The sequence below is a fragment of the Panthera uncia genome, chromosome X, assembly GCF_023721935.1.
Source record: "Panthera uncia isolate 11264 chromosome X, Puncia_PCG_1.0, whole genome shotgun sequence".
NCBI classification, from domain to species: domain Eukaryota; kingdom Metazoa; phylum Chordata; class Mammalia; order Carnivora; family Felidae; genus Panthera; species Panthera uncia.
The window spans coordinates 19,768,341-19,792,279 of NC_064817.1; the positions used below are offsets into that span (position 1 = coordinate 19,768,341).

Sequence of the window (23,939 nt, forward strand, 5' to 3'; positions counted from 1 at the left end):
TATTTCACATTGATTTTAATCTAGTGATTAGTCAACAGTTTTACGTAGGGCTTAATAACTTAATGTGTGGTTCTTCATATGTAAAGCTTATATAACTGACTCTCGGTAGGGAATTTGATTAGATGTGGTTCTCTAACAGTAAAAGATGTAAAGTAATAAAGTAAAATGTTATCTCTATATATTGTTTTTCTCTGATTCTTTGTACCTGTGGCAGAAGATGTGTATTTACTCTCCCACTCCAGATTTCACATGTCTTTTAGTTCCAACCACATGCTTTAGAGCTGTTTTTTAGCCCCAGTTCTGTCTTCTCAGAAGAGAGAATCTTAAAGGCTTGCTTAAGTGGGTGAGCATGCCTGGTACCATATGCTGTGACCACAGGAGTGAGTTCACAGAGTACAAACATGGCTGCTAAGGATGGGCCTTTCTGTGGGACTAGAGGATAATCTTACAGAGAAGGAATTTGGGTAGACATCTCCAAAGGGTGGTGACTGCACTTGACTAATAATGTTCGTTGGGCTCTGTCCTGCTATAGTATGTGAGCCTTGTGATAATTGTTGTGATCCGGCCTCCTTCATTCCCCTCCACTGTTTTGTTTATTTGAGCTTTCCAGTTAGGGTTTCAGGTATATAATGGAATCATTTCAGAGTTGGAAGGGACCTTAAAGGTCATCTAAGAAATACTCTACACATAGCAGTTTATAGGTTCTTTATCATTGTTTTGTGCAGTATTTGATCCTCAAAATAGCTAGTGCCACACAGCTAGTGTTGGTTGAGCTGGGCCAGATCCTTTCAGTTAACTTTTTATTTGACCTCTCTAGTTGCTGTAAATAAATGGGAATGTGTACCAAGATCTCTTTAATAGGTTTGCTATCATCGTCTGCTGTTTTCAAAAACAATAGGTCCCTGTTTATTATAAGATTGTTCATTTGAAAATATTGATCTTTATAAAATCAGATACCTAGTAAAGGCTGGGTTATCAAATGGCATTGACTTGCCATACTTGAAGCCAAGAGGTTTATTTTTAATTGTGAACCTTTGAAAGGGCAAGTGTGCCTGGCTTTTCTTTTCAGCCTGTTAATAGAATTAATGGAGGCTTCAGAAAAATGGTCTAATGCTTTTCCTGCTGTAAATTTTCATATAAGAAAACTGCTGGTTACTATTCTAAAATGTTGCTATTCTTTTACCAATTGCAGAGCAATTTACAGATAAAAGGTCCTACATAAATGCTAAGGAACATGTATATATTAATTTTTAGAAATTTCACGGCCTATTTAAATATGTGCTCCAAATTCCTGAAGGATATTTGCTGATTAGTATTTGGGGTTCTAGTTTTTAGTGGAAAATATTCATAGTAATTGCCACGATTCTCTGTAGTTGTAAAAGTGTTAATGGCATTTTGTTTGGGAGTACGTATGACTTAAAACAGGAGTTGTGCTGCAGTTTTTTTTTTTTTTTCAGTAAATCCTAGAGGTCTCAGTGTTTCTTTTCAAAACAATTTCCCCAAACATGTTGCTCCCTAATCTTTTTGAAGAGAGGAGAGGAATATATATAGAAATTGATCCCTTTAAATGATATCTGCGTTTGTCAATAATGAGAGAGGGGAGATACTGGGAACGAGGCTGTTAGAAGTGGGAGAAGAGGGCGGTGTGGACTTGTTCTCAGCTTTTTCTTTGCCACCCATATGCTGTTGACCTATAGTTAGGCAAGAAAGTAGCTTTTCAAGATGCGATCATTGCATAAAGTGCCCACAAAATATTATTTTTGAAAATTGTTTTATGAAAGCTTGATTTGTCTGAAATTTCTGTTGTATGTTCATCAGGATGGAGAACAAGAACAGATCCCTGAGCTGCCAGACCCAAACTTAGAAATGGGCATTTTGCCCAGAGAGATCCGGAAGCTGGTAGAGAGGAGAAAGCAAGTCAAACAACTAATGAAACAGCAAGATTTAAATCCAGACCTGGTTCTTCAGGTATATCTTTTCATTGAGAGACATCTGAGTGACAGTCTCCGCTTTTAGAATTTGATTATCTAGTAGTGTTTTACAGATGATGCTGCGGGCAATTCATGGGCTTATTTTAAGTTTGTGGGCAGGAAACACATTCACAAACACTAGAATGCCTCAGAATGGAAGACACCTCTATCTGCAAAGCCCTATCTGGACCAAACCCTTCTCACTTCTGGGAGCTTTGGAGTCTGTGTTTGCTTGCTTCCAGAAGGTCAGGGAATCATGCTTCTGGGAGGATGGGCTGAGTGTGTTAAGAGTTCTTTTTTTTCCTGGACATGGAGGGTTACTCCTTGTCATTGGTGGTCTAGAAAGAGATCTAATGTAATTATTAAGCATCTGCAAATGTTGTTGTTTGTCTTTTGTCCTTGTGTGCCTACAGTATGACATTCGACAGAAGGCTTTGAAGCTCACAGCAAATAGTATGTATGGCTGCCTGGGATTTTCCTACAGCAGATTTTACGCCAAACCACTGGCTGCTTTGGTGACCTACAAAGGAAGGGAGGTAAATGGTGTCACATTCATAGCTCTAAAGATGAGAGTGTTTTTAACTATACGTGTTACAGCATGGGAGAGCCAAGTTTGTTACCTAGTTACACAGCTTCAAATGCCCCTTTCTTGGGACAGATTCAAGACAGATAGATTTGTAAGTATGGATCCGTTCATTCATCCATTGACAGTATTTATTGAGCGTCTACTCTGTACCAGACATTGTGAAGGGGGTAGAGTGTTGAGCAAGACGTAAAAGGTTCCCCTGCATCATGCAGGTCACATTCTATCTAGAGCAGAGGTATAGAGTGGCATGCAGTGGGGCCTTGGGATGGGGAGAGGGTAGTTTGGGAAAATAGACTTGTAAATACATGAATAAACAAACATAAAAAATAAGAGGATATGGTAGAACTAAAGTTGTGCTGGTAATTAAAACAGGGTGATGGGCTAGTTTGATGTTAAGATGGCTGGTTTAAATTGGTCAGGGAAGGGGCGCCTGGGTGGCTCAGTCGGTTAAGCGGCCGACTTCGGCTTAGGGCATGATCTCGCAGTCCGTGAGTTCGAGCCCCGCGTCGGGCTCTGTGCTGACAGCTCAGAGCCTGGAGCCCGTTTCAGATTCTGTGTCTCCCTCTCTCTGACCCTCCCCCGTTCACGCTCTGTCTCTCTCTGTCTCAAAAATAAACGTTAAAAAAAAAATTAAAAAAAAATAAATTGGTCAGGGAAGGCTTCTTTAGGAGGTAACAGGAATGAGAGCAAAGTGACATCAGGAAGCAAGTTTGCCTGTGTATTAGGTTGGAGTACAGGGGAAAGGAAGAGATGAAGGAGAATGCCTCCATGTCAGCCCTATAGCTGGTTAGCTTATGGAGCCATTTACTAGGATGGAGAAATCTGCACGAGGGAAACAAACCCCAAGAAAGTCTTAACAGTAGAGAACAGGGAGGGTGGGAGATGGGCTAGATGGGTGATGGGCATTAAGGAGGACACTTGTTGTGATGAGCCCTGGATGTTGTAGGTAAGTGATGAATCACTGAATTCTTTTTTTTTAATGTTTATTTCTGAGACAGAGAGAGACAGAGCATGAGTGGGGTAGGGCAGAGAGAGAGAGGGAGACACAGAATCAGAAGCAGGCTCCAGGCCCTGAGCTGTCAGCACAGAGCCCGACGCGGGGCCTGAACCCACAAGCCGTGGGTTCATGACCTAAGCTGAAGTCAGTCGCCCAACTGACTGAGCCACCCAGGTGCCCCTGATGAATCACTGAATTCTCTGCAAACCAATATTGCACTGTATGTTAACTAACTAAAATTTAAATAAGTATGTATATACGTACATATATACGTATGTACGTATAAAAGAGAAATCTGGGAGAGAGGGATTAAGAGTACTCTTTTGGCTTTGAGATTTGTAATAGATCTCTAGGCATGTTAAGTAGGCAGTTGGATATAGAAGTCCACAATTCCAGGAATAGATGAGGAGTGGAGTTAGGGATTGAGAGTTATTGGCTTTAGAAAGATGAGCCAGATATGAAACAGATTTGAGATACTGTCACTTTGTGACAATATAAGCTTCACTTGCTTTAGCCCTACCTGTGTGGGTTTTTCTTAATTTGTAAAGGAATAGTTATGTTAAATATTAAATTCCCTTTCACTCCCGTAAGCTATTTATTCCTGCCAGTGGATTTGAGACTACTCAATCTTAAGGAGGTAGTTCGTGGTTATGAGTGGAATGCTCAGGGATGGCAAAACTATGGCCCATGGGCTAAATTCAGCCTGCCATCTATTTTTGTAAGTAAAGTTTTATTGGAACACAGCCACAGTTATTTGTTTATGTTTTGTTTGTGGCTGTTTTTTGCATTACAGTAGCAGAATTGAGTAGTCACGGTAGAGACTTGCATGGTCTGCAAAGCTTAAAATATTTGCCATCTGGCCCTTTTCAGAAAACAGATTTCCTGATCCCTGCTTTAGAGTCTAGACCAGCACTGTCCGGTAAATCTTGAGATGATGAAAATTTTCTCCATCTGCAGTTTATAATACAATAGGCTACTAGCCCATGTGGCTAGTGAGCATTTGATATCAGGCTAGCGTCGACTTGCTGAGGAGCTGGATTTTGAGTTTTATTTAATTATAATTAAAATAAATTTAATTATCCACATGTGAGTAGTGGCTCCTGTATTAGTCAGCGGAGATCTTGCTGGCATGAAACAAATAGGATGTTCAGAGGTGCTCCGGTGTTGACACCCATATCTCATAGACTTGGCTCAGGGCACAGTGAGGAAGGGCAAAACATGTATTAAACACCAGCAATATATGAGAAGCTTCCAGATGAATTATTTCTCTAAAACCCCACAAGAATCCATTGGTATGGCTAATAACATTCCCATTTTGCAGATGAGGAAGCTAAGACTCAGAGGCAAAGCGTAACAAGTGATTCTTTTGAATTGGGATCCATATTTTCCTGATTATAAGGCTTTTATATTATAATTTTTATAATTTATTATAAATTTATAATAAATTTATTATAAATTTATAAATTATATTATAATTTTAGTATTATCTACCCCATCTCGTGGTGTCTTTCATGACTGTGCTTCTGTTTATATTCTCTTACTCCTCAAAGGACATCTTTTTTGCTACTCATCTCAAGACACAGGCCCTTTTTACATGGGAAGATACAGGCATTTCAGGAGCTAGTTGAAGTGAGGGAAGGATGTTTTCAGTTTCTTAGGCTAAGTTTACTTTAATATTATTTAAATTTTATTTCTGTGTATATATCCAGTGGCTTCTGATAGAATACCATCTTATTTTTGTATTAGGAAATGCACTCACTTTGCCCCAACTGGGTGATAATACATGGGTTGACTATTGAGATTGGATCAAGGTTACTCTTAAGTTTCTCACGAGAGGCAATAGTTGACAATTTACTCCCTTGGAGAGTGCCTCTTGCTGTTGGGAAATCCCTGTTGTTACATTTTCTGCATTGGCTCAGAAATCCACAAGCTTAAAAGGGCACTGTTGATAATGATAAGCCCCAAATTTGTCCAGTGATCTCCCCCACTCCCCTAATCCATTGTACTTTAAGGGCAATATTTTTGTTTAGCTTGATCTTTAATAGGGTATTTAAACTCATTTTTAATTTTGCTGTTGTATAAAATATAGCAGTAACAAATCTTTATAAACTATTAAAAAAAACCTCTGCTCTCTCCACTAAGAAACAAAACGTTTCAGACACATCTAGAAATAATTGTATGTGATTTAAATTCTTGGTTTCTACTTTCCCCTTGTCTCTTTCCCCTTTGCTCCTTCCCACAAATAAAAAAATATAACAACTACGGAAAGTCGGCCTTGAAAGTAATGGGAGGTTAATGAGAAATAATAATTACACGGTTGCTCCCTGGAAATCTTATTCTAGAAGAAGATTCAAAGCCACCTACAGAAATTATTTACTGAAATAAAACTGATTGTTAAAGTATTGGTGATAATTATTAGCACTGGTGGATGGAAATATTCTCTGTGGTAATCATTCTTGGGTTTACTAGCATTTTGCATATATACTATTAGGCCTTTGTGATTTCAAATGTTTCTTGATTTTTTTTAATGTTTTATTTATTTTTGAGACAGAGAAAGACAGAGCATGAATGGGGGAGGGTCAGAGAGAGAGGGAGACAAAGAATCGGAAGCAGGCTCCAGGCTCTGAGCTGTCAGCACAGAGCCCGACGCGGGGCTCGAACTCACGGACTGTGAGATCATGACCTGAGCCAAAGTCGGACACTTAACCGACTGAGCCACCCAGGTGCCCCAAACATTTCTTGATTATTAAAGAGGTAGGAGAGGTAAAGTGTACAATGAGAGTCAGTTGGCTGAAATTTTGGAATACCTTTATGACTTATCACACTTGTCTTTTTTGTAAGGAGATGGAGTGGACAAAACAGTACAATAACTTCAAGATCTTAGAAGTTGTTTGCTTCTCAAGTCCTTGTAGGATAAATTAGATTAAGGTTCAAGTGGAAATGAATAAGGAAACCTGGTAGCATGTCATCTAAAAGATTAGGAAATTTTGCATTTGAATATGGATTAATATACAGTCTGGGGAGACTGTAAGCCCCTCTCCCTTCTTGTTTTTAGGTCTATTTTGTGTGTGCTTAGTTTTGTTGGAATCATGCAGGTTCGGCTCTGGTGACCTAATAATTTCTGTAATCAAATGTGTTATGGCTGCTAGAGTACTCAGGGTAATTACTAATTGTACTTTTATAAACAAGTTTATAATAAAAATGCTAATAGTTATGTCAAATGGACATCAATATTGTCTTTTCCCAGGTGTGATCTTTCACACTTAAACTCTTCTATGATTTTTAATTGCTCAGTGGTAGAGGAATTAGTTAATGGTTAAAAAAATTGTATGAGGGACCTCATAGCGTGCAAGTTATTTGAAAATAATGAAGTCAGTGTTTTCAGAGAAGTAATGTGGAAACTTAGTTTATAGCACTCAAAAGTGAATCAGTATAAATATCACCTACATTTGTATTTGTTCTCAATGTATGTGTAGAGAGACATAAAAGAAAGATACTGGGCAAGTTGATAGCACTGAGTGGACATAGATTTTAAACCAGCCAAGACAACGGTTGTCAAGAGACTGGTGTGGTAATTGAAGTGACTGTTCACTAGATGGCGATAGACACCCTGAGATCATTAATCAATTAAGAGTTTTTATTCTGTGAACAATAGTGAAGGCCATTTAGTGACACAAATCTGTCCACATTTCAACTTTGATTAATTTTGAAACTGTTAAAGGCTAACAATGGACCAAAGGATTGTAAGAGTCTAACCTATTTTAAAATAATGATGTCTAACCTATTTTAAAATAATGATATTTTTGAATTCCAAGTTTTTATTGATAAGAACAATCATCGAATGTATCATAGCAAGCAAATTCTTCTACCACATAGCTAAATTCATACATCTGGCCATGAGGCTACACTACATGTCTCAGTCACAGTATCTGGCTAATCCAAAGAGAGTTGAAATGATTTTGATACATAATTTTGCTTCTTTGGGTTTTTGGGTTTTTTTTTTAAAAGGGATTTTAAACTTACTCTATACTTACAAGCACATTCATTGTGTAATCCTTAGTGTACTGGTAATATTTGTCTTTATGGAATAATTAGTACTTGCTGATGTTGGTATTGTTTTATTTCTGCACTCTGTTATTTCTGTGCTCTTGATAAAACGATTTGTGGTCTGGATTTCTGGTTGCATTTTAAAGTGAACATATGCTCTCATGTTTGGGCATAGATCCTGTGTGTTTTCACTTTCTCACCCGGTAGGCTGACATGAGTCCTTGCCACCCGGTTGTAGTTGCCTAGCTTTCACTGGCGTTTGGACCTGAAATTTGTGCATTTAGAACATGTATCCAGGTCATTGCACGACAACACGCTCTGGGCAAGCCTTCCTGAGAGTCTTTTGGTGATGTGGTAGCGCCTGTCAGCAGCCCTTTGGAATGGCCTTTGGGCCTTCGGGCCTTCAGGCTGTCGCCTCTATTGGTGTCCATGGAGAAGGAGAACGAATGGAGAATCTCACAATTAAGTGCTAAGGGAGACTCATCTTTATCTAGAAAGAAGCAAAAATTTCACTTTTCCGATCTTTTTTCTTAAAGAGTGTAGTTTTCTAAAAAATTGAAAGCAGTAAAATATTATAGAGACATTTGAAGACTGGCTCTTTCCCGCCCTCTCTCATTCTTTTCTCTTCTTCAGAGGTAACTGCTTTCTAAGGGTTTTTATCCTTTTTGCCCATGGTTTTTTGCTTTTACAACCAGCGTTTATACCAGTGGTGCATTAAAAGTTTTCACCATTTATGTGTCATGCTATACATCATTGTTTTGCAGCTTACCCCCCAAAGCACGTAGAGGGAAAAAAGTGGGGGAAAACCCCTAGTCTATTTTCCACTTTTTAAGTATATCCATATTGATGCATTTTTAGACTTGATTTATTCTTGTTACCTCTTGTATAATATTTCAGTAAATAAATATAGCCCAGTGTATTTTTTGTTCTCCCACTGTCCGTGTTTTCAGGTTTCCAAGTTGTCCCTTTAGTTTTTTTTCCTTTATAAACGGTGCTGTGGTACAGTGCCCCATAGGCATGAGTGTCTCTACTGTATTACCAAGAGTGAAATCTGCACAGCCACAAGCACTATGTGACCTGTGACCTTTGATTAAATGATAACCATCATTTAATTTATCACAGCAAGCTAATTCTTTCACATAGCTAAATTCATATCTGTGTCCGGAGGATCATAAAACCTGACCCACTCAGTCACAGTATCTGAGGTTAATTTAAAGAAAACTGGAAATGATTTTGAAATACAGTTTTGTCTCTTTGAATTTGTTGTTTGTTTTTCTATCGAGGGATTTTCAACTCACTACACACTTAAAATCTTTAGTGTTCCACATCCTTGTCAGAACTTGTTATTTTCTAAATTTTTAATTTTTGCCAGATGAGTGTGAAATGGCATCTCATTGTGATTTTAATTTGCATTTCCCCGAGTATTAAAGTTGAGCGTCTTTCCATTTGTTTTAACTCTTCACTTTTCTCCTCTGAACTGCCCATGTGTATATATGCCCTCTTTCTTTGGGTCGTAGGTCTCATGCTGTTTCTTGTTAGGAATTCAAAGGCTAGTCCTTGTTTGGTCATATGTGTTGCAAATATCTTTTCAACTGTGGCTTGTCCTTTACCTTTATTCGTGGTCTTTGAATGTGTACAAGTTTGTATTTTTATTTTAATGCCAAATAATCTGATTCATTCCCCCCTGTATACTATGTTTATTTTTCCCTAAGAAATCTTTTTCCTCCTGCAATGACATAGACATTCTCCCTTAATTTCTTTTCTTACTTAGATCTTATATCCTTCTGGAAATTATTTTTAGGGATGCTGTAAGTTAGGGATCTAATTGTATTTGTTTGCTTCCTTATGGAGTTGTTTCTGTTCCTCTATTCCAGGGATCAACAAACCATGACCCATGGGCTGACTTTGATCCATTGCCTGTTTTTTGTAAATAAAACTTTATTGGGCCTCCATTTGTGTTAGGCTACAGCAGCAGAGGTGATAGCACAGAAACTAAATGACCCGCAGGGCTTAAAATACGTACTTTCTGGTCCTTTACAGAAAAAACCTTGTGATTTCTGGTCTCACGGAGAGTCACAAATAATAGGAAAGTCACTCTCCTATGTAACACCCTCCGTCATAGTAGGTGAAGAGAGAGGCAGTTGTACTGTAAAGGAGGTTATACTAAAGGAAGGAAGGAAGGAAAATGATCTTTTGTACACATGAAAATTTAGAGTTTGAAGTTCTCCTTTGCTTAGATGGTCATATGAGAACTTCAGTCAACCAAAGGAGAACTCAGGGTAGGTCTGTGAGTCCTCTGAGATTGTGTGCAACATTTTGTGTGTCTGTGCACATGTGTATGTTTTGGGGGGGGGGCAAGAGTACATCACATTGAAGAGTTCTCGGAGGGGAACTTGATGCCCAAAGGACGAAGAACTGTTGGTTCTCAGAATTTCCTTTCTGCCTTCTCCTTCTGTAGGTTAAAGGGAAACTTTTGCCTTAAAAATGTATGCTTTTGTCACCTAAGACATGGCAGTGTGAAGAATTGTCTTGCCAGACCAGACCCATGGCAACTGTGTGGGTGGTAGGAGGGGAGAGTTCTACTTCTGTCTCCACAGTTTTAATAGCCACCGTTTAATAATACTACTTTTAACTTCAGCTGACCTCCTGACATTTTGATTTTTTTTTTAATAGAAGAGAATTTCTTTGAGGGCTGAGGTGAAGGTCTAATGTGTTTTGGCAGAGTATATTTGATGTTAAAAGGAAGCAATATCCTTTTTCATTGATCACAGATTCCTTATCACTTTTGAAGTTGTTTACATAATAAGATTCTAAGTCAGAAACTTTTTATTCCCTTTTTATTGTATTTCAGAGGTGCTTGGGTTCTACATCCTTAGCAGTTCTTCAAAATGATAACACTATTCAGCATTATTAATTCACGCCTACTAATTCAGAATCTGTGGCGATTCACATGACATGAATTGAAATTCTTCATAGTACAAGTTAATAGTTATTTTGGAGCCTAGGTTCTTTTCATATTCCTTTAAATTCTGTAGAAACACCTCTTTCTAGTAAAGTAAGTGGCATCTTAACTGCAGATCATTTATAATGATGAACTTTTACGAGTTAACATCAACACTTGCTTGTTCATTTCTCTATATCCTTTCTGAAAATCGATGACAGTAGTGATGGTAAATGGAAGAATAAGAAGCACTAGGGGGTGCTTGCATGGCTCAGTTGGTTAAGTTGTCTGACTCTCGATTTCACGTCAGGTCGTCATCTCGGGGTCATGAGATTGAGCCCTGTGTCAGTCTCCGTGCTAAGCGTGGAGCCTGCTTGAGATTCTCTCTCTCCCCCTCCCTCTGCCCCCTCCCCGGCTCACATGCTCTCTCTGTTTAAAGAAATAAAAAAACAATAGGAAGCGCTAATTTGGAAGTACCCATGGAAGACTGGTCTAAATTATTGATAACTTAGGGATTCGGTAATTTGAGAGAAATGCAGTGACAGAAGATTTGAAGTATATGGAATGATTCATGCTTTATTAACACAGTGTTGTATTTATACAGATAAATAAGTGGGTTACATTTAGGCCTGGTTTGAATTTATATACCTGAAAACACTGTCATAATATTTCTTTCAAAATAGCCAAAACTTGAGATTTTTTAAAAATTCCTTTTTTTAACATTTATTTATTTTTGAGAGTGAGAGCGAGCACAAGTGGAGGAGGAGCAGAGAGAGCAAGACAGTGGATCAGAAGTAGGCTCTGCGCTGTGCACACAGAGCTGGATGTGGGGCCAATCTCACAAGCCATGAGATCGTGACCTGAGCTGAAATCAGGAGTTGGCCGCTTCATCAACTGAGCCACCCAAGGCTCCCCTAGACTTTTTTTTTTAATCTGAATATAGTTGACACACAATGTTACATTAGTTTCTGGTGTACAACATAGTGATTCAACAAGTTAATGTGTTAGGCTCTGCTCACCACAGTTGGAGCTAGTCGCCATCTGTCACCATACAGTAAGTCACGGGAATAACAGGTACAGCATAGGGAATACAGTCAATGGTATTGTAATAGTGTTGTATGATGATCGATGGTAGCAAAACCTTAGAATTTTTTTTTTTTTGCAAGACTTTAGACTTTTAAAAATAAGTTGAGACTGTCCATATCCTTCTTTCTGTTGGAAACTAGCACCTCCGAGAGGTCTGGACACCCACTTGTATGTGCTCTTATGGTTTTGAACATTCATAATTATGTGTATCTTTAGGAGGACACAAAGTGGTTGGTGTTAGAGGTAGCTGGGCAGAGGGAGCTGAATGATGTCAAGACCTGCCTGTGAAATGGGCTGGGATATGTGAGCGTGAGAGGAGAAAGCTTCAACAAGGAGATAGCAATGGACTTTCTTCTTTATCCCATTTATATTTCCTGAGGTTTTGGGATGGTTGCCTCATCTTTGTTCTTTTTAATGTTTTTATTTTATTATTTTATTTTATTATTTTGTTTTGTTTTATTTTATTTTATTTTATTTTGATTTTGATAGATAGATGGGGGGGGCGGGGGAGAGCAAGAGGGATAGAGGATCCAAAGTGGGCTCTGTGCAGCCAGCAGAGAGCCCGATATGGGGCTCAAACTCAGGAACCGTGAGGTCATGACCTGAGCTAAAGTTGGATGCTCTACCGACTGAACCACCCAGGTGCCCCCTGCCTCACGTTTGTCTTGTACAAGCTGTGGAGAATACAACAGCCTCTTTGTGCTGATTACACAAGTCTTTGTCAAGAAGGAGCACCCTGCACCCTCCTACACACATTACACCACTAGGTGCCAGTAGTAGTAACAGGTGGTCCTGGGGCTGTGTGGACTGGCCTTTCCTGAGGTCTTTCAAAATCTCAGTACTAACCTTAAAAGTGCCGGGATTTATTTTTTTAAGGAAGGTTGAATTTCTTTAGTCTCAATATAAGTTGATGGCCATTTTAAAACCCACGCACTGGATGTTTTACTATTAGATTTCAAAATGGGTCTACATGAATTAGTAAGAACACTTAAAGATTTTATTAACAAACAAAACAAAAGCCTGTAGTCTCATGTTGTTTCTATATTCTCCAGTCTCCACTTCCCTTCATGTTGTGAGGGATCACTCTCTGTATGTTTTGATGTTCCGCTTAGTACCTAACCCTGTGCCTGCAAAGTGAGTGCTAGTTGGCTTTAACTCTGGGATCACACTGGCCTTGTAGTTTCTGCACTTACAGATGAGTGCATGTGGAGGAGATGCATTTTTAAAAATAGGATCTTGATATTTAAGCCTATTTTGAGTTTATACGAATGGGTTGGATACTCAGAACAGGAAAAAGGATACTTGGTACATTTTTACTAGGCATTCTTATTTGAGAAGACAGGGATGGTATTTTCATCTATTAAATTTTACCTGTTTAATTACTAAGCCACTGGGGATGTGGCTAAGGATGAGCAGATAAATGCTATGAGACTGACATCGTGTCAGCTTTGCTGAGCTCTGCTGAGACAGAGTCTCATTACTCTAACTTGACTCACATAAACGAGTCCTGGAAGTCTCCTCCTTTCTTCCCTAACCCTCACCAGAAATAGTGACTTACTCTTAACCCAAACTCAGTCCTCTTTCTACATATGTGAACATTTTATATAAACCTGCTTTGGTATATGTTTCTTTTTCACAAGTCATGTGTTATTTGACAGGTGTTCTCAAGCTCCTTGCTTTGGCACTGAACCAAGATGACAGAGCAGTAATGATTTTGAAAGTGCCATTCCTTCCTTGTTAAGAGACGAAAAGTGTGAAGTTATTAACTACTATTCACCAGTGGCCCAGAAATTGGCGTAAGATTTAATTGTCTGGTTCTTCAGTCAGTCTGTATCGGTAATTTCCTGGATAATACTACTCTTTTTTTTTCAACGTTTATTTTATTTTTGAGAGAGAGTGCACGCCCTAATAGGGTAGTGGCAGAGAGAGAGGGAGACCCGAGAATCCAAAGCACGTTCTGTTCTGGCGGCAGAGAGCCTGATGGAGGACTTGAACTCACGAGCCACAAGATCATGACCTAAGCCGAAGTCAGACGCTCGACCAACTGAGCCACCCAGGCGTCCCTGGGTAATACTGCTCTTGAGGAAAGGGGGAAATATCATATAACTCTATTCTTTCTCCCACACCCTTTTTACCCCTCTTTTTACACATTGCATATATAGCAGGATTGAAGAGAAAGGATCACTGCTAACCAAAATACTGATCTTTTCTCTGGCTCACCCTTTCCTCATCTGGCCAGGTAATAGATTTATGGGTGATGAGGTCACACCTGGCAGTCTTGCAGGTTTCCCATCCCACAGATGGATCAGCTGCCCCAGTGTTTGAACCTGATGGTGTACAAGATGTCACCGCACTGTCGCCTTGCCGCCTTTCCTGAGCCGTGCCGGGTACATTTATTGCTAATTGGAAGAATCTACTTTGAGCAACCCTCACCGTCTGGTGGCTAGAGCGTACTTTTCACAGCAGTACAGTCAGATCCTTTATAGACCCATCCCTCTCAAATTTAAAAACAAAACAAGCTGGTTGGGTTTATTATGGCTCAGGCTTGGTAAACTAGGGAAGGCTAATCGAATTAGTGCCTTCTGTTTGTCTTTCATCACTTAAGTAGGCAGCGTGAGCCTGCGTCAATTTGCTGTATTGGAAGCACTGTGTCAAATTATGGGGAGCTGGGTTTGGTAAGTTGTGGGAGTTTTGGAAGGCAGGGAGAAGAATGGCTTTATGTATGTGTTTGTGTGGAGAAGCTGTCTGTTTTAAGCCAGGGATTCCAAGCCCTGTGGGTCACCGTTTTAGGGATCTTGTACCTACTTTGAAATTTTGTGCCAGTGTCAGGTTGTACGCCTGTCCTTGCTTCCTTTTTGTTATTAATTTTTTGGTTAAAGAGTGAAATGAAATAGAAAGTTACCGAAGTAAGTCTCCACTTGCATTGTGAAAGGAGCAACAAAACATAAAAGATATCCACAGATGGCTTACGTGTGGTGTTTGGGATTACTGATTCCTTTTTACACATTTGGGTTTAGATTTCTATGACCTATTTTTATTGGCTTTATTGTTTCACGTTGAACCAAAATTTGTGGCTAAATTTTGAGACTGGGGATGAAATTTTTTTGCCTTAGGGCTAGGAGTTGAGTGGCATGGGAACGGAGCAGGGGTAAGGTTTTGGTCATAATCTGGAGTGTCGGACATTTGGCTGTATTTATTTCAGGGGCTTTTCGCCCCTGCCGACTTAACCACAGACTGCGTTTTCAGCCCTGTGCAGGAGGGTGGTGTGTCTTCTGCTGGCAGGGAGGAGGAGGGTTGAGGAGGGAGCACTGGGGGGAAAGGAATAAGCTCATGGGCTATTAATAATGTGCATTGTTCTTAAGGCCACATGTAATATTTCTGTGCACCGGCCAGCAGGTTAGGGTGTGTGTTCTATTTAAGTTGAACTGCATGGCATGGTGCGATAGACAGCTGATCATTTTGTTACAGGGAAAATTCGTGTGTTTCTTTCTTAATGGTGTCCTGAGGGGGCAGGAAAAATAACTTGCTTGTGGCTGATTGGCTTAGAGTGGGTGAATATATTTAATTCAATTACTGATTCTTGCCTCATAGCCAGAAATTCTTCAAGTAATATTTGCTGAGTGTGTACAGTGGAAGAAATGGAGACAAATGACATTGCTTTTGACCTGCAGGCTTGAGACGAAAGCCTTAGGTAACAATTCCAGTAAAATTAGAGCTAGAGCTTGGAAGGCCAAACTCGTGATTCCTTACTAGTAAACAAGAGAAAAGGTCTTCTGTGGTAGCAGAAGCCGTGCAGAGGAGCTAGAGTATGTGCCGGAGACACCCTGGACTGGAAGCCAGGGGTGCGATGTCCACCCCCCTGCTTGTTGGCTTTGTGTGGCTTTGAGCAAGTCAGTTATTCTGAGCTTCTGTTTTTTTACTTGTCAGAGGGTGCCAGATGATGATGGTTCCTGCCACATGCTACAGTTACAAAGCACCTTAACAGTACACCGTTTTTTCTCATAACAGCCCAGAGGAAGGCGCCAAGCCCCTACAGGTGTTGGGCCTGGTGCCAGTGTGGTGGGGGACACGGTGATAGATTTAAGTATTCAAGGACCTTGTCTTCATGGAGTTTTCAGTCTGGCGGACGAGAGCCATTAAGCAAACAGTCACATGAATAGTCCTGCCATTCTATAAGAAAGTAAGTGCTAACAAAAGGAATGCAAATTTCTGAGTGCTGGTAATAAAGGTTCTCTGCAGAGTCCAAGCGCCTGGACTGAAGAAGAAGAATCCGGGGTTTCCTGAGCCTACGGTACTGGAACTGAGACCTGAAAAGTGTGTGGCGGTGTTAACCAGCTAAAAGGATTGTCGGGATAAGCATTCTAGGGTGCAGAACTGAGGGAAGGCTGCTGTAGCCAGAGTGTAGAAAGGGAGGGGAGAGTGATGGGAGGGGAGGTTGGAGATGTGGCAGGAGTCCTACCTTGCAGGCCATGTTGAGCAAGGGGGAGGCATTAGCAGGTCCTGTGTGCAGATGGAGGGATTGGCTCCCATTTGCATTTTGAGAAGATCCCTGGTGCTGAATGAGTTGGAGTGTTTGGAATAGATGAGAGAAACGAGTTAGTGAGCTCTTATTGAAGTATTCCAAGCAAGTGATGGCAGTTGCTTGGTTGGTGTGATGGCTGACAAGGGAGGGGGAAGATCCAGACATGACAGAGATGTGAAAGAAAAAAAATGAGCAAAGCCTGGTGGTAGATTGCATGTAGGGCTTCGGATGGGGGAAGCGTCAAGGACAGCTCTGGGACAGCTCCTACTCCTGCCCGGCTGACTTGAGCAGGCACACGGATGGGTTGTCTCTCCCTGAGGTGACGAGCACTGGAAAAGGATTGGCTTTGGGGTGGGGAGAGGGAAAGATGAGCGGTTTGAATTTGGACATGTTACTTTCGAGGTAGCAGGTTATAAATGTGGGAGCCATTGGTGTGTTGAGGTAAATTCAGCCATGGCATGGATGAGATTACTTTGGAAGAGGAGAGAAAGAGAAGTGGGCGTAGGGCTCAGTGTTCTGGGATTCCCACCGTGGAGTGGCTTGGAGGAGGTGGATGGACTTAAACAGCTGACCGTAGAAGAGCCACCAGAGAAGGAGAAAAGGAGGAACGTGTGATGTCCTGGAAGCCAGTAAAGAGCTTTTCAGGGAGGTGGTGGATGACTGTTGCAAAGAGACTGACAGTAGTTTTGAAAATTTTCCATTGCACTTTGGGACATGGAGGTGATTATGGACTCAGCCGGTGCCTTTGAATGCAGTGACGGTGGTGAGCGGAATTGCTGCAGGTAGAGATTGTAATTCTCCCCAGTTTATGGATGAGGGATTTAAGGCACAGAGAAGTAACTTGTGAAACAGCTTAACTACGTTGCAGCTCTGGAATCCAGGCCCAGGCCTGGGGGCCTCGTGCTCCGTCCTCTTACCCTTCGCCCTGCCACCTGCAGCCCACTAGGGTTCCAGGTAAGTCCCAGGCGAGTGCAACCCAGATCTGCTTCTCCCCGAGCTAGGGACCCACTGACTGCTTATTTAACCTCCCCAAGCCCCCACTTCCTCATTTTTAGCAATAGTAACTAACCAATGAAGGAGGATTAAGTGAGATAATTTTTGTCAGTGACTTGATACAGTGTTTGATATGTAAGAAGCATTAAGTAAATTTTGGCTAAAAACTAAATACCGTAAGCTGGCCTGCCTGCCCTCTCTTCACAGCCTCTCTTACCCCCCTTCTACATTTTTCTCTTGCTTGAATGCTCAACAGTCTAGTCTACTAAGGCCAATTTGTATGCTGTTGGCCAAATTCTCTTCTAATTTGTGTTTCAGCTTTTTCATATCTTCTGTTTTTTGGGCCTTTGTCCACCTGCATCACTAATTTCTGTGCTGTCTTCCTCAAAACTCCCTCTCCCTGAACTATTTAACCTGACCTTCCTCACTCTTTAACTTAGTGTTGTTAGTTTATATTTATTCTTAATGAGTTTGATGTTCATGAGTTTGATAAGTTTGTTCACTCAGTTGTACGAAATGGGTTCGGGGCCCAGAGTGTTTACTTCATGTCCTCAAACAATATCTAGTAGTGGCACAAAGTGACAAGCACCAGGTATTTTTATAACATTTCTGAAATAGTTGTCTTCTTGTCCGAGTCCTGAGACCCAGTTATTAGTAATTCCTGCCAGCCTCACCTCCAAAATACTCAGCTCAGACCACTGTCCTCTCTGGCCAGGATCCCTGCAGCAGCCTCCCTTTGGTGGCTCCCTTGTCCTCTTGCCCCCTCGGATCCGTTCTCCACATAGCAGCTTCTCTCTATTTTTAAAGTGTGATTGCAGCGTGTTGCTTCCAGTGGCTTCCCCTCTTGGTTCACCTTGGCCTCCACGGTCCTGTGTGGTTCGCCGCACTTCTCCAGTTGTCTTTTGTGCCGTCGACTTGCTGCCTTCCCCTTCCCCACTTTTGCTCACTCCCACGGGCCACCACTTTCAGTTCCGCACTCACATTCAGTTCTGTCCGTCCACAGGGCCCTTGTGCATCTGGGCCCTCTGCCTGGAATGTTCCTCCTCAGGCTTGGCGCAGGGTTGCATGTTTGTCTCACTTCAGGCCTCAGCTTATATTCCACCTCATTGGTGAGGCCTTCCTGACTCCTCTACCTAAATAGGTACGTCCACCTCACTTCCAGCTTTCATTTTTAAATTAAAATTTTTTCCCATTATTTTTTATAGAGTAAAATAACATATTTGTGTGGCCATCTCCCAGAATGTGTTAAGATTTTTTTTTAAATAAAAGAAAGCCTTACAGGTAGTGTCCTCTGTTCCCTTCCCCAGTCTCCTTCCCTCTCCAGAGGCAGCTACTATTGTGAAGTTGATACGTCTGTTTCCTTTTTGTATGCTTTTGTTACTCTTGAATGTGCCCATTTAATTTATGTAAATGATGCGTCATATTTTTGTTGGCACCTTGAGTTTTTTTCTCTCACCATTATATTTTTGAACTCTATCTGTGTTGATACATATAGATCGGAAAATACACTTGAACTGCTCTATAGTATTCCATCATATGAATGTTTGGCAGTTTACTTTCCCATTTTTCTAGTAGATGGTCTTTTAGGTTGTTGTCGGTATTTCACTATTATGAAAAGTAGACATTCCCATACCTGTCTCTTTGTATATGTGCGAATGTCCCCTGTCACGTTCTTTTCTTGCTCAGCACCATTTTGTTCCATTTTGGCACTCATCATTTTGCATTTATTAACATGTTTTTGTGTTTTTATTCATCGTCTTTACTAGACCATGAACTCTGTTAGGGCAGGGAGTTTGTTTTACTCAGCTATATACACACAGCACCTAGCTCGGACGTTGGCACCTAGTAGGTACTTGGTTGATACTTGGTGCATTTACTCAGCTACCTGCTTTCCGTATGTCTTGTTTACTGGGTCCCTTTGGTGTTTGAACTTTAGCTTCCAGATGACTGAAGAAAGGTGAACACTGATGGAACGAGCTGCCAAATCCTGTGGGCAGTGAGTGCAGGTGATTAGGTAAATCTGGCAAGGAGAGAACCTGAAGAGAAGCGAAGTTCAAAAGCAAGTTTAAAGTTTACAGCCAGTTTGGATTAAATGCTTTTTTAAGTTTGCAATTTGGAGATGAAAGATGGCATGGAGCTACACGGGCTGGTTTTGGTTAAAGGAGCTGGATTGATCACTTAGGGTCTCCTTCCACATCTGTAGCCTCGTTTATTATTACAGAATTGTGGAGGGCCAAGGGGATTTTGGTATTTGTTTTCTAAAATCATTTTTACTTCAAAATTAGAAAATGAACTGTCCATCTGTTATTTATTTTTTGGAGTGGGACTTGTGGTAGACACAGGAAAACGTGGCCATGCGTAAAGAGACACAAGAGGAAATCTATTGATCTTTGAGGCACAATTATTTAAATCAGTTTTTAAAAATACTCTTCTTGGGGCACCTGGCTGGCTCAGTCGGAAGACGTGTGACTCTTGATCTAGTGGTTGTGGGTTCAAGCCCCACGTTGGCTATACAGATTACTAAAAAAAAAAAATAAAATAAATAAATAAATAAAATAAAATTGAACTTAGGAAAAAAAACAACCTCATTTTTATTAGGTTCTACTAAATCAGCCTATGTATTCTGTGCTTTGTTAGTTTTTTTTTAAACTCTTAAATGTTTGCTTATCATCACAGACTTCAGATTGAAGTATTTGATGCCTGCATACTGGATTCACCTGTAGGGCAGGAAGACCAGCTCATGGGAACGAACAGATTTCCCTGCACTCCTGTGCGGTTCTTGAAATGGAGATGGCCTGCTGTGGTCATGTCTGGGCCCTGGTTTCCAGTAGAGGGCATGTCGTTCTGCCCTCCAGGAGCTGTTGCAGACCATAAATTGAATCACTGTAAATGATTTTTGGAGATATTTAGCAGAGGGAAAAATACAGCTGTAGTTAAGTCTTGTGTGGATGCCTCCTGATTTATTCTTCAGTTTAGAGTATGTTGGTTCCCCTCCCCCACTCAGTACATTGTGACACATGTTCCTGGCCCTTAGGTGGGTAACAGTTACTGTGAATTTCCAGAGAGAATGAGGATCTGCTCTCTTTCCCCTCTGTATGTAAATAGTACATAATTAGACACATATCTGTATCGGTAATAATAATAACAGTTAAGGTGCATTAAACATTTAATGCTCGCCAGACACCATTCTAAGCACTTTATCCTAACAGCAAAACCCTACTACAAGATATAAGCCAAACAAACAAACAAAAAGCCTTTTTCCACTTGTGTAAAATGTAACAGTCATATTACTGTGAGGTTTATGAAAAAATCTTTTTCAATTTGTTTTCTAGTTGCTACGTGTGTGTGGCAGGTGGCATGGAGGAGAAAATGTGTTCATTGATGAGATGTATAGAAATGTACTGAACTGAGAAAATCTAAATGGTCATGAGCTAGTTATTTCCTAACATCCCGTCTGCTCCTCATCCACCCCCTCAATAAAAGCTTCAGCCCGTTCCTATAAATAGGGGCTGGGTCGGGGGTGGGGCCAGTCCTCAGTCTTGAGTTTGATCTGAATTTGCCTGACTGTGAGGCAAGTTAGCGTGGGCTTTTATGCTCTGGTCTCCATTTTATAGATGAGAGGACTGATGCGGGGAGATATCCGTAGCTTGCCCAAGGTCACAGGGCTAGTGGATCACAGAGCCATAATTCAGATCCAGGCAGCCTGAGCCCCCGGTACACTGCCCCCGGTGTACATTGCCTGCGTGTGGTTTTGTTTTTTGCGAGCTTGTTTATGCAACACGCATCATGAGGTGGGAGAAAATAGTGTTCTGTCTTCACAGTGCTTGGAGCCATTTTTGTTTGAAAGGTTGTATGCCGATGAACAGGTTATCAGTCTGAATAGGTTAGTATTTGCTGCCACTGTAGATTTTCCATCCACGTGGACAACTCCTTTTACTTCCACAGTCTTGTGACACCAACCGTGAGGGAAATTGGTCCTAATTAACGTGGCCCTAGGAATGAAATTTTTAACGAAGAGGGCCGGATGAGGAAGGCAGAATGGAAAGACAGGGATGAGGGAGGGGGAATACTTGGTTCTGGTGTGTTTTGTGGCAGAAATGGTGTTGGTGCCGTCCACCACAGCTGAAACTGAGATGGTTCTGGAGTACCTCTTTGTGCAGCTTATCCGTGGCACTTACCGCCTGTGACAGTGGCGAAGGTCATAGAGTGTTTGCTGTAAGCGGATTCGACAGATTGATCCAGAAAAATGTGTTCAGTAATCTTTGCTTGACGAGCAGAACCTAGCAGTTGTTGAAAACAAATGAAGGGGATAAAAACTCCCCTAACTTTTATTTACCAATCAGATCGCATAGGAAAAAAATAGCCTATTTTTAGACCGAGGCTCCAATTATGCTAAGCCTTGAGGATAATGAAACAGTCTGACACAAAAGAGTGTGGTGACGCAAGTTTGTGTGGTGAAATTCCAAGACATTCACTGACTTTTTAGCATTCTGCACAGCGAATATGAAGCTCCTGAAGTGTTTGTTGCCCAGAAACAGTGCTTTATTTATTTATTTTTTTACATGCAGTGTAATGAAGTGAACCTGTGTTGTAATTTGTTTCTTGCATGGAAAAGGGGGAATGAGCACACATCAGCTATCCCTGTGTCCTGTCTCTGACATCTTGTGTGTCCGTCGTATTTACTGAAGCCACCCAATCATGCTATTGCTAATGCTGCATATCGCCTTGAGTTTGATCTGAATCTGCCCCCAGGTTAAGACCTGTTTGAGTCACTCTAATTTTGCCACATGTTCTATAACCATGAGGGTTTCCAGGTTTTCAGTTAATTTTATGTTTCAGATTTAGCAGAATTGGGAGGCTTTTTCCTTCTGCTCTTTCTTCATTCCATGACAGAATTACCGTTAGCTTTTTGCTCCTGTTCTTTCTTAATCACGTCAGGTGACATCTTGCCTTGGAACAAATTAGTTGGGAGATTTAAGTGAGCTGCATGCTGGCACAGGGCTTCCTTCATTGGCTGCATGGATGGAAGTTAGTGGTTGGTGCTTTCGTCTCATGGTGCCTTTCTACTTACACGTTTGGTAATGGGCTTCCGGATTTTCCTTCTGCTGCTTGTAATTGCCTTCTGGTAAATGAAGCCGGGGTGCTCAGTGCTTCCTTCCAAGGCACCTTGTTTTCTTATTCCCTGAATCCTGTTATGGCTTGGGTCCTAAGGAATCTCCTGGAGTCAGGAGGTCTGCCATCTTCCACTTAGTCTCAGAGTTTTCGTTTTGAAAGCAGTCGCTGGAAGAACTGAGGGAAGGCAGCAGGAAAGACCTGTCGAACCCAAGAAGCCTAAGTTGCGAAGTTGGTGGTTTATGAAAGGCTTTGATGAAGTGGAGAGGGTATGAGTTGTGGAGTAGATTAGAGAGCTTCTCATGAGATTCAGCCTGAAGTGCTGCATTGGTGTGGCCGGGTGCAGTACCAGAAAGCATAAGGTAGCAGTCCCACGATTGATAAGGATGGCCTGGTCAGACGAGCTAGGAAGTGGGAGCTGGGAAATGTCTCTGGCTGGATGTCTGCTATCCATACGCAGTACTTACTCTATTTCATTTAATCTCCCGCAACCCTGTGGGTAGGGGATATTCTCTCTTTTTACAAATGAGGAAAAAGTCTCAAAGGGATTGAGAAAATTGCCAGGGTCTCCTTACTTACAAGTGGCTCAAATGAATGTGGCCACTTACAGGTGTCCTACTCTTCTGAAATACAGGAAACACAGACACCAACAGTATTTATCTTCCTATACTTGGTAAGTAAAACATAGCTTTTTTTGTTACTAAACTTCACTAGAGAGCTCTTTCTTTAAACTGTAGATGGGTTCAATTCAGTTCGGTTGTCTGGCCTACTGTGTGCCAGATGCAGTGTTGTGTCCTGAGGATACAAAATTGGTTAAGACCGTGGTTTCTGATCATAATTTGAGTTGAGAGTGGGGTAGAGGAAAAGGAAAGCCCTTGACCCACAAACAAATTTGATACCATATGATTAAGATATATTTAAAGAAAGGAGGAAATTACCTGGAGGTTAGGGAATGATGTCCGTGTCCATGGAATGATCCCTACTCTCAGTTCCTTGGATTCTTTGGTCATTGATTGCCAGGTTTTGCACAGAGAGGTTTGGGATGCTGTCTTTGTAGGGGTGAAGCCAAAGAGGAACCGTATATTATTGTCATAACTTTGAGGATCTTTCTTTTTTAGCCAGAAATCTAAATTAATGAGGGTGACAATTTTTGGGGGGGGGGAGGGGCTTGGTAAATGAAGAATCTTGCATTTTTATAGCCGTTAAGTTTTTTCTTTTCTTTTTAAAAACTCATTCATTCATTCATGCAAGTAATTTCTACCCCCAGCATAAAATTCATGACCCAGAGATGAAAATTCACGTGTTCTTCCAACTGAGCCAGCCAGGCACCCCAGGTCTTTCTCTTCCTGATTTTGAACTCTCGGCTGCACATCTCCTTGCCCCCTTCTCTGACTGGAGGGCAGAGGGGTTTTTGATTCCAGCTTAGCATGTGACCATTATTCAATAAAAATGTTTTTCCATGGGACAAGAGAACTTGAAATTTTCCTGTGATTGATTCATATCGAGTTTTGGGGGGAGGGAGATAGAAGAGGATTCATTTTTGTTGGATAAAAAGCAGCCTCCTCACCTCAACAGCAATAACAAAAATTATAGATAAATCATTGTGTGTAAATCACAGCCCAAGATGAGTGAAAAAAATTGTAAAAGTTAACCTTGTTTTTTAAATTCCATCTTCTAGCCAGATG

General features: G+C 41.1%; 1 protein-coding gene across 2 annotated transcripts in view; it reads left to right on the plus strand.

Annotated features, from left to right (window-relative positions):
• Positions 1-23,939, plus strand: part of POLA1 (DNA polymerase alpha 1, catalytic subunit) — a 302,116-nt gene that overhangs the window by 56,616 nt on the left and 221,561 nt on the right. For both annotated transcript variants that reach the window (XM_049643627.1, XM_049643628.1), the window contains exons 25-26: positions 1,819-1,968; positions 2,384-2,506. In XM_049643627.1, the coding sequence (XP_049499584.1) occupies positions 1,819-1,968; positions 2,384-2,506 (273 nt within the window). The remainder of the gene's footprint in view (positions 1-1,818; positions 1,969-2,383; positions 2,507-23,939) is intronic.